General features: G+C 32.7%; 2 protein-coding genes across 2 annotated transcripts; one reads left to right on the top strand and one right to left on the bottom strand.

Annotated features, from left to right (window-relative positions):
- Positions 1-1,423: 1,423 nt before the first annotated feature.
- Positions 1,424-2,974, top strand: LOC140434405 (matrix metalloproteinase-16-like). Its single transcript, XM_072522646.1, has one exon. It carries the CDS (start codon positions 1,424-1,426, stop codon positions 2,972-2,974), a length of 1,551 nt encoding a protein of 516 aa, XP_072378747.1.
- Positions 2,975-3,028: 54 nt separating this feature from the next.
- Positions 3,029-10,302, bottom strand: LOC140452645 (uncharacterized). Its single transcript, XM_072546967.1, has 2 exons — positions 10,246-10,302; positions 3,029-8,000 (listed from the first exon to the last, which is right to left on the bottom strand). The coding sequence occupies exon 2, from the start codon at positions 7,640-7,642 to the stop codon at positions 3,857-3,859; it is 3,786 nt and encodes a 1,261-aa protein (XP_072403068.1). The 5' UTR covers positions 7,643-8,000; positions 10,246-10,302; the 3' UTR covers positions 3,029-3,856.
- Between the last annotated feature and the right edge of the window lie 1,285 nt (positions 10,303-11,587).

The following is an 11,587-nucleotide window of genomic DNA, read 5'->3' as shown; positions in this document are numbered from 1 at the left end:
ATTGACATATTACCCAAAGTTACGTCTGAATACAACAATACAAAGCATTCAAAAACGGGATATAAACCATCACAAGTGAACAAATCCAATGAAAAGAAGATTTTAAATAACAAGTTTAGGTATTTAAAAATCGCAGGTCCACGAAAATTTAAAGTTGGTGACATTGTACGCATCAGCAAAACCAAAATGTTATTCGACAAGGGGTACGTTCCAAGTTGGACAACAGAATTATTCAAAGTTACTAAAATTAATATTACCAACCCTGCAACATACATGCTCGAAGACATGCAAGGCATACCTATAAAAGGAGCATTTTACAATGAAGAATTACAGAAAACAGCCAATCCTGATATTTACTTAGTTGAAAAAGTTTTACGTCGCAAAGATAAAAAAATGTACGTCAAATGGCTTGGCCTTGATGCAAAATATAATAGTTGGATTGATAATGACGCCGTCATCTAAAAGGTGGGGGAACAGAAGTATGAAAAATTGAGGATAAACACGTAGAAACACGTTTTTCTTTTCTCAGTTTGTTGCAGTCAGTTAGCTAGTCAAAATGTATTCCCAAGATACTGGATACTCAAGCGGCAGCGAGTATGATGTCACCCTTTCACCATCATCCGAAACATCAATCGTATTTGAAGGCTATGACCGTGAGCTGGATGTACTCCTAGAGAAGTACGAAGAAGCGGCCAAGAACGAGACCCATTACCTGCTGTACACACAGTTTTTAAATGAATCATACCAAATTGGATGTGGTCTAAGTCCAGCCAGAACATACACTCCTGCGATAATTATGTGGAAATCACCATGGCAGAAAATATCTTTCAGTACATATGAATGGGAACAATTAATTACCCAACTCAATGAGAATAGTTTTTTCTATGAGAACGTAACCGTTTCTGATGATCCTGCTGAAATTCAGTGCGGTGACTATTGCAGAATTCGACAAATAATCTACGACAACATCAAATTCCTCGAAATAACCAAGCATGACATTAACTTTTGTCTCTCAGAAATGCAAGTGAACACCCTTTTAGAAGCAAACAACGAACTTTTAACACCGTATGTGACAATGTTAGAGACTATTGAATTTCCAAATTTTTATTATAATACGCTTAATATTGTTCGAGATAGTTTTAGTAATCAAAATTATACGTGTTTTGACGCCATTCAAAAGTTGTATAGATTTGCACGTGAAGGATATACTTTACAACATGTGGCGTTAGGACAACTTATATTTTTCTGTAAACATAGGATCGCTAATGATCTTGAAAGAATTTAATAAAGCTTGTAAAATATGTATCTATTGTTTTATTTATTTAAAATTAAAAATAAGATTAGTCAAGTTGGTGGGGTCAAAGAGTGTCAACTTTTACTTGTATTAAACTGATTCTTTTTATTTGAATCAGTATCATTCGAGATGCAAACCAATAAAGTTGTTCTGCTCATCGTAACTGGCATCGTAAGTTTTTGCTTAGGTGAAAATTTTAACGAGACAAATGCGGTGTCATGGTTAGAACAATATGGTTATATCACCACAAGTGAAACTGCACACACTGATATTGCTGAAATACTGCAAAAGTTTCAAGAAAAATATAATTTACCTGTGGATGGAAAATTAAATAGAGAAACTGTGGAGTTAATGCAGAAACCAAGATGTACACAAGGAGACAATGCGTACGCTGTAAAATCAGCATGGAAAAAATTTGATATAAAATGGTATTTTCCCCAATTTACTCCTACAGCTTTGGAAGTCGCTAAAAGAGTATTTAAGATATGGGAAGAAGCATCAAAATTTAAGTTTACTTATCTGCAAGTCCCAAATCCAAATCCGGATATAACTATAACAGTCGTTCCAAAGCAGCACTATTTTCGATATAATTGTCAGGGTAACAGCGCATGTCCTTATACATTTACAAGTGGTGTATTGGCACATTCTTATTTTCCACCAGTAACTGGATGCATAGAAATTCATATGAATAGCAATCTAACATGGGATTTCAGTTTGAATTCTACAGCGGAGGGTCGAACAAATTTCTTTGCTGTCCTTCTTCATGAAGTTGGTCACGCTTTAGGTTTATCGCATAGTAGCGATAGGAAAGCTGTAATGTATCCGTTTTATCAAGCTTTACCTACCAACATATCTGAAGATGATAAAATGGGCTTAGAAGAGTTATATGGACCTAAAACTAAATCTGCATCTATTCCAACTCAACCTGTTGTTACTAGGGTCAGTTCACCAACTTTAAAGACAACCACAACAGAAAGATCTAGGAGTAAGGCAACCACAATAGCTAGGAGTAATAAATCGATGCAAAATGCCATAACGAATGTATGTGAATTAGAATACCCAGATTTAATATTTTTAGCATACGCTCCATCATTTCCAACATACCGAATGTATATAGTAAGTAAGGATCTGATATGGAAATATGACTTAAATAATGAAAAGATACCCGCCAATGCTGAACAATTTATAAGATATTTGCCAAGGGGAATTACGAACGTAACACATGTTTTTCAAAGTACCAATGGAGATTTAATTGGTGTAAGTAGGAATCGTATATACGCAGCAGCATTTCCTAGCTTAAGAATACATACAGATAACATGGTACCTGAAGTAAATAACGCAAGAAGTATTACCGGTTTATTTCAAACAAATTCAGGAAAAAAATTTGTTTGTTTTGATGGCTCATTTATTGAATTTAATGATAAAGGCGTTATCTCAAGAGGACGTATTAGTGACATTTTTCCAGGAATACCAAATGATATTACATCAGCATTTAATTATATTGATGGGCATATATATTTCTTAAAGCAAAACATTTATTACAAGTTTAATGAATTTACAAGAAGTGTCATTGAAAAAGGTACTTTTAATTGGAATATGTTAGGGTTCCCTTGTCCAGATAATGGATTAATAAAACAACTGAAATCCTTATTAGCTAAACTAAATTTATATTATAAATAATTAATGTCTAAATGGGAGTTTGTATTGGGAAAAGGTAAATAAAAATAAAGAATATTTTACAAAAAAGTCTTTTATTCGTTATTCGTTCGTTATTCGTTCGTTATTCGTTAATCGTAAAATCGTATTCGTTTTGATAGAGTTAACATTTTTGTGGTTATGATCAATACAACTAAAAAAAAAAAAAAGTAAATAATTATTTTACAAGAAAGTTTTTTATTATTTACATTTTACAGATATACAAATATACAGATCGTCTTTAGCAAAAAGTTAAATTTTATTAACATCTTAAATGTTGGAGAATCTTACTCTTTGATTATGATTTCCGTGTAAATCCTCCTCACAATCATATCTATCCTTTAGTTCAAAGAGTACTTCACAAAAACCATTTTGACACCAGGATGATTTTTTTCTAAATATCAAATGCAAGTCTGACGCTAAGCAACTAACATGAAAATTATCAGATACAGCTTTTAGACATTTTTGTTTTTCAGAGAAAATTAATTTAAATACTCTGTAACATGGGCGACAGAGTAGCAAATTATATTTTGATATTTTATAATACCTAAACCATAAACAATAGTAATCATTAAGTGCAAAAGATTCAAAATCCTCACAATCTATAATTGCCTGACGAAGTGCTGGTGAAATATTTAATTCTAGATCATGATTCTCAAAGTCACAAACTTGAAAAGGTTCATAAGGAACGGGGTTAGTTTTAATTTGCGTCCATTTAATTTTACTAAATTGTTGAACTATTTTTTCCGTTAACACCCATGGTAAAGGCGATCTGCTAATAAATTTTGAAATTTCATGTGTGTTTTTGATAATAGTGCTTATACATAAATTTTGTAGACTTTCCATCTCCAAATCTGAAAAATGAATTCACCTATGTGTTATACTATAGTGACCCCATGGTAAAGTATCAAAAGTGTTCGACAGTAAGTACCGTTTATCATCAAAAGGGTTTAAGGCTATTTTAGTTTGCTCAATACTGTAAACTTCATGTAATTTGGATTGTATACAACGCTGTGTTGCATAAAAAAGTGATTTTGATTCGACAGTTTCACGAAAATGTTTCAAACAATTTAAATAATCATCAAAGTTAATTTTAGTCTTTACAACATTCATCTTAACCCCTTTTGACTTTTTAACATCTTTCTCTCCAGCCACTTTATATGTATATTGCTTTGAACGAAGACCTATGAAGTGAGTCATGATTTTTGAGTTATTCTCATCTTTCATTAGACCAGGCACTTTTTTGTTTACTAAAGGAATATTCCAAGGATTCTTTGGAGGATAATCGCTTGTATCAAATCTATGAATATCAGTCTTAATCATTTCCTCGTATATATCATTACATTCAGTTTCATAAATCAGTCCATCAGTATCAATATAAAGCAATTTATTTTGATTTAATGGGAATTTTTGTAACATATAGTCATAATGAAATTCATATATGCAGATTTTAGACAGTTCTAAGATTGTCATTCCAACATACAATGGTTTATTGAAAATAATTTCAGTTTTCTTTAATTCTACTGCCATTAATGATTCATCGAAAATAACGCGACTATGAAACTTCGGGCTAGCAATCAAATTTCGAGCACCTATTCGTCCCTGCCATTTATTGACTAATTTTACCAACCTATGCTTCCTCTGGTTTTCCATAGTTTTTCCGAATACAGCGTTATTCATGAGTTTGTATAAGTTTTTCTCAAAGCTTGTTTTAGCTTGAGCCCTCAATTGTGTATTAAGAGCAATGTAACCTTTTAACCAAGCCATCTGCTTAAATCTCAATACCTTATGAATTCTAGTAAGAACTAATCCATGTGATATAGCCTGTTTTAGGTTCCTGTAGTGAATAACGTAGTTAGTTTTATTGTGCAGAGTAGACAAGAGTTTAGATTGTTTGGAACCAGGAAGTTTGCAATGTTCTACACAAAACGGTAAATCTTTATGGTGGTCATGTAAGTTTTCTGGGTAAGAGAGATCAACTTCAAGTATGTATCCCTCTTTTGCATCGTCGGGTATTGACATAACATCGATATTTGTATCATCCCAATGGAAACCTCCATAAGGGAGTGGTTCACTCATCGCCCAACCATATAAATTGTTAACATCAAGATACATGAGATATTTAGAAGGTTTAGTTGGATCGTAATTCATCATGTATTTGTTGTTAGCCTCCCCCATACGGTTACAACACTGTGAGATACCTCCACGTATACCTCGTTCATAGAATAAAAGCATATCAACATCTTGTATAGTTTCCAAGTGACATCCTGTATACTTAAGCATTGCATCCCATGTGAAACCCGGGATGGTATAATAGTGTCCTGGATCTAACCCATATGTCTTGTAGCATGTGTCTCTAAAAGTTTCGAAAACTACAGCCAAAAGAAGTATATCTGTCTTCATGTATAAATTACTGTAATCCCAAAGAGTTTTCATGTTAAATTTCTCCCAAACTAATTTAGCGTGAGCATAATTTAAATCTGATATATGCTCATCGTTCAGTTTATTGTAAAATTTTTCTTTATTTGGCAACTTTGTTTCATCCAACCGTTCAATTTTATCTAAATAATCATAAAAGAACACTCCTTTTTTAGTTAACAACTTGAACGTTTCATCATCTAAATTTGGAAATTGTTTTCTTAAAATTCCGAAATTTTCTGGCTTCAAAGTTGAAACTAGGCTATCTAATGAACTCCCCATAAATCTAAAAGTATCAATGAAACGGAAACTAATATTTGTCTTTTTATGGTAAACTGTGAAACTAATATATTTTTCTTTGTTGATGGGTAAAATGGAAATGTGGTACATTTTCGCTAAATCCTTTATTATGAAATGTGAGTCGTAACCACTCATATTGTGGAAGGCTATTGGAACCACAAATGATTTCTTATAATTTAAATTGCACCCACTATGTGCAAAACCTCTAAAATTGCCAGTCAAATGACAATGGTCTTTTACAATATGATCCTTTTCCAAAAATTTTCTATTGCAAATGTGGCATCTCTCAGTAGCATCTTTTAAACTTACTTCAACGTTCATGGGTTGAATATCTATTAATTTTGAATAAATAAATTGAGCCAAGTTATCAATTTCATGTGAAAACCATGACATACAATCCATACCCACACGGCTTTTATAAAATGATAAATTATCGTCATAATTACACTTAAAATATAATCCAGCACTGTACGCTGTGTGTCTTTGATATGGATACGTTGATGTAGTTGATGGTATTGGGTGGGATACGCGCAGAGGAACGAGCAGTGATTCAAAATCTGCATATACTAGGAACGGCAATTTTTCTTTGTAAACAAAATTTTTAAATTTAACATATGGTTCCTTGGTGAAACTTATTTTGCAGTCATCTATCTTTTCACAGTAGATGGTATGAGCATCCAACTTTTCTTTTGTATAAAAATAATTAAGACATCTATCACATATAAATTTTTTTCCATGGTGTTTAGAAAGTTGTGATTTGACAAGTTTACCTAAATCTTTTATCCAAATATAGTGAAAATGTATTATATCTTCATCACGTCCACCACTCCATGGTCCGACGTTGTCCACTTCATTATTAAAATAATATTTATTTTGAACTATCAATAAATTGACATGTTTTTCTCGTTTGTGTTTAGTTAATCTTACAGGAAGCACTGAAAAGTTGAAATGCTCGTCTTTAACATTTAGCTCGAAAACGTTAACAGAAATATTTTCATTATTTTTTTCAAAGAGGGGAATTTGATTTAGAGTTACTGGAAATGTAAGACCTTTTAAATTAAGAACTTTGGTGTAGTGAGGGTATGAATTAGTTTGGTTAGCGTTTACGTTAACTGAATATAATGCTGATACAATAGCCCAAGCAAAACAAGCCTGGTCGTTATTCTTAACATTAATACAAGCTCGTTTTTTAGCAACTTTCGGATGCAATTGAATATACGATGAGGCTCCTTTAGCCATTTCAAATTTATTAATGTTTATTTCTAAAGATATAATTTTATTCAGTGCCCAACCACTTTGAGATTCCGCAAATTCAGATAAATCGTTCAAAACAACATCTTTAACAAAAACTTCAAACCAATAACTTAAATCGGTAATCACATCAATAATTTCATTTTTAGTTTGAAAATATTTTCTTTCTAAAATTTCCACATCTTCAGCTTTTTTGATAAATTCCCCACAAAATGTAGTATTTACCTTTAGTATGCCCATTGTTTTTAAGTTGAATTCAATTTTTTTTTTAAATAGTTTAAAAGCATCAGCAAAAAACTGTAAAATATCTTTATGCTCCTTATTAATAATTATTCCTGTTTGTACTCTACTTTGAAAAATTGATACTATATTTCTCCAAACAACTTTTGCTTTACTTTTACGTCTAATATTTAACCCACCACCTGCAACAGAATTTAAATTTTGAAGTATAATTAGAAATCTTTTAAGGATCCCTACATTAGTTTGAAGTTTTCGTAGCGTCCCTATACTTAAATCACCATCCTTAATAGCTAAATTGCATAAACATATATGTTTTTTAACTTGCTTTATATAATTTTTTCTTTCTCTATCTGAACAACGCTTTTTTAAAAAAAGTAGTTTTTCAGCTTCATCAAATTTTTTAATTATCTCACTACTAAGTATAGTAATTTCCTCAGAATTCATTTTTCAAAATTTGGAATATAAAAAATCTACTTACAGTTTTCTTTTTTTCTTAAATTTCAATTATTTCAAATGACGCTGCTGGATTTGGTTTGCCCGTGCTCACCAGGCCTCTGAAGACGACAGCGTACTTTTCAGTCTTAAACTGTTCTATATAGGGGATGTAGTCCTCGGTAACCCGCTTCGGTAGGAACACCACAGTTTCCTCTAGTTCTAATAGCACCGTTTGTCCAAATGTTGTGGTGACAATTTTAGAATTTACTATTTTAAATGGTTTGTCAACTTGCAATTGCTGCAGCTTTCTAATCGGCTTTGCCTCCTTCTGGATAACAGAAACTTTGTTAAGTTTGTTTAAATCCATCTGAAATAATTTTAAATATAAGTTTATTTGCTACAGTGTAGATTCTATCATTAAAAAAGATGAAAAAAGACAATAACAAGATAAAAAATCTAGGTCGAGGCTACAAAATCATAGCTATATATAATAGGATACATTACATACGAGTTTTACAGCTCGTAATACAAGGTAGACGTGGACTAGGACACAAACGACACTCATAACTTAAGAATGTACACAAAAAAACCAACAAATACCACGCTACTGTGTCTCTTGCAGGTCTGAGGTAAAATTGCAACAGTAAAAACATAAAAGATGATAAAAAGCTAAAACTAACTTAAAATTCTAACAGTAAAACTTAAAAGAATATAAAACAATAAAATGGCAAACAAGCAGAAACTACAAACTCATAGTTATATACGTACAAATTTCTACAGCTTATAATAGAAGATTAACGTGGACCAGGATGCAAACAAAACTCATAACTTAAGAATATACACAAGAAGGCTTAAAATAATAAAAAAACATTTACCAGCAAATACTATGCTATTGTGTAGATTTCAAGTCTTTAAAGTAAAATCGTAACAGTAAAACATAAAATATGACAAAACATTAATATGATGATGAAAAAGAAGAAACTACAAAATCATAGTTATACAATAGAATGCATTACCTACGAGTTTCTACAGCTTGTAATAGCAGGTAGACGTGGACCAGGACTCAAACGAAACTCATTACTTAAGAATATGTAATAAACGTGGACCAGGACTCAAACGAAACTCGTAACTTAAGAATATACACAAGAAGGTCTGAAAAAAAGCATTTACCAGCAAATGCTATGCTATTGTGTAGATTTCAGGTCTTTAAGGTAAAATTATTAAATTAAACATAAAAGAAGAAGATGAAAGACGTGGACCAGGCTCAAGCGTTACCTACTTGTAAAAGCAGGTAGACGTGGACCAGGACTCAAACGAAACTCATAACTGCAGAAACTACAAACTCATAGTTATATACGTACAAGTTTCTACAGCTTATAATAGAAGATTAACGTGGACCAGGATGCAAACAAAACTCATAACTTAAGAATATACACAAGAAGGCTTAAAATAATAAAAAAACATTTACCAGCAAATACTATGCTATTGTGTAGATTTCAAGTCTTTAAAGTAAAATCGTAACAGTAAAACATAAAATATGACAAAACATTAATATGATGATGAAAAAGAAGAAACTACAAAATCATAGTTATACAATAGAATGCATTACCTACGAGTTTCTACAGCTTGTAATAGCAGGTAGACGTGGACCAGGACTCAAACGAAACTCATTACTTAAGAATATGTAATAAACGTGGACCAGGACTCAAACGAAACTCGTAACTTAAGAATATACACAAGAAGGTCTGAAAAAAAGCATTTACCAGCAAATGCTATGCTATTGTGTAGATTTCAGGTCTTTAAGGTAAAATTATTAAATTAAACATAAAAGAAGAAGATGAAAGACGTGGACCAGGCTCAAGCATTACCTACTTGTAAAAGCAGGTAGACGTGGACCAGGACTCAAACGAAACTCATAACTTAAGAATATGTAATAAACGTGGACCAAGATTCAAACGAAACTCGTAACTTAAGAATATACACAAGAAGGTCTGAAAAAAAAAGCATTTACAAGCAAATGCTATGCTATTGTGTAGATTTCAAGTCTTTAAGGTAAAATTATTAAATTAAACATAAAAGAAGAAGATGAAAGACGTGGACCAGGCTCAAGCATTACCTACGAGTTTTTACAGCTTGTAAAAGCAGGTAGACGTGGACCAGGACTCAAACGAAACTCATTACTTAAGAATATGTAATAAACGTGGACCAGGACTCAAACGAAACTCGTAACTTAAGAATATGCACAAGAAGATTGGAAAAAAAGCATTTACCAGCAAATGCTATGCTATTATGTAGATCTCAGGTCTTTAAGGAAAAAATTATAAGATTAAACATAAAAGAAGAAGACAAAAGACGTGGACCAGGACTCAAGCATTACCTACGAGTTTCTACAGCTTGTAATAGCAGGTAGACGAGGACCAGGACTCAAACGAAACTCATAACTTAAGAACATACACAAGAAGGTTTGAAAAAAAGCATTTACCAGAAAATGCTATGTTGTTGGGTAGATTTCAGGCCTTTAAGGTAAAATTATAATATTAAACATAAAAGAAGAAGACAAAAGACTTCTGAACACAAGTAGCAAATATTTAAATAAAAAAATATATACTTACTTTTTAGTTGTATTGATCACACTCACAATGACGGAAACTCTATGAAATGGCAATCCGCGATTTTTGCTTAAATAGCAGCTAATTCGGAAATCCCTTGTGAATTTTACGCCCCTTTTAACTAGTAATTTGCAAATACACACCATTGGACTATGGGTGTATTCAGTTGATGGTTTTAAATTACAAAACATTCGTTCGAATAAAATGAAATTATCATTTTCTCTTAATTCTAAAACTGTATATACTTTTACGCGTTATCAGAAAGTGGGCGTATCTAGTTGATGGTTTAAATTGCAAAAATTCGTTTCTTTATATGAATAAAATTAAATTTTATTTAATACTAAAAAATTAAATCGTTGCTTTTTAGCTTGCTAATGACCAATATATACGACGTATCTGCATTGCCTAATTTCCCCATTTATCATATTTTGTTACTAAATATCTACATAACACCATAAAATTTCCTTTACTCATCTTTTCACCGCTTCTTCTTTACCATTTCGAACACACACCCCCTCTGACGTCAGGGGAGGCTTTCTTGTACATCTACACAGGCCCCAACGCCACCTAACCAACTCTGTCAGCAAATTATTCATTCCAACAATATTATTACAACAATATTGCGTATTTTCTACTTCTCACCCTTTTTTTCAACCCTATCACGATAGGGTGTACTTCTTTCATACTTATATTTCTTGTACATCACCCCCTACATCCCCAGAGGCTACTTCTACGGCCTCAACGCCACATACCAGCCATCCAACTGGCCGCCATCTTTTATTTGAAATTCCCATATTTTCTCTACTAACAATATAAGATATGCCGACGACACGGTGATCCTTGCCAGTACCATAGACGAATTACAGCAGGTAATGGAAAGAGTTTATTCAGTTAGTGAGGAATACGGCCTGAGCCTCAACTTCAAGAAGACAAAGTGGGTGCTGATAAGCAGGAAGCAACAGCCTGCTCGACAGTTACGGATAAGTAACATACTAATTGACCATGTAGAATCTTATGTGTACCTTGGCACCAACGTAAATGCAAAATGGGAACAGGCCACAGAAATTAAGGCGAGAATAGAACGAGCTAGAGCAGCATTTAGCAATATGAAAAAGCTCCTCATAAGCAGGGATTTGTCTCTTCCCCTAAAACTACGTCTAGTTAAATGATACATTTTTCCGATCTTACTGTATGGTGTGGAGGCCTGGACGCTGACGGAGACGCTCACGAGAAAACTAGCATTCGAAATGTGGGTGTACCGACGCATTCTTCGTATATCCTGGACCGAACATGTCACCAACATAGAGGTAATCCAAAGAATCGGAAAGGAGAAAGAAATTGTGAA

Source organism: Diabrotica undecimpunctata, chromosome 1 (assembly GCF_040954645.1).
Source record: "Diabrotica undecimpunctata isolate CICGRU chromosome 1, icDiaUnde3, whole genome shotgun sequence".
NCBI classification, from domain to species: domain Eukaryota; kingdom Metazoa; phylum Arthropoda; class Insecta; order Coleoptera; family Chrysomelidae; genus Diabrotica; species Diabrotica undecimpunctata.
The sequence above is the reverse complement of the archived record's forward strand: the minus strand, read 5'-3'. Positions and strand labels throughout refer to the sequence as shown.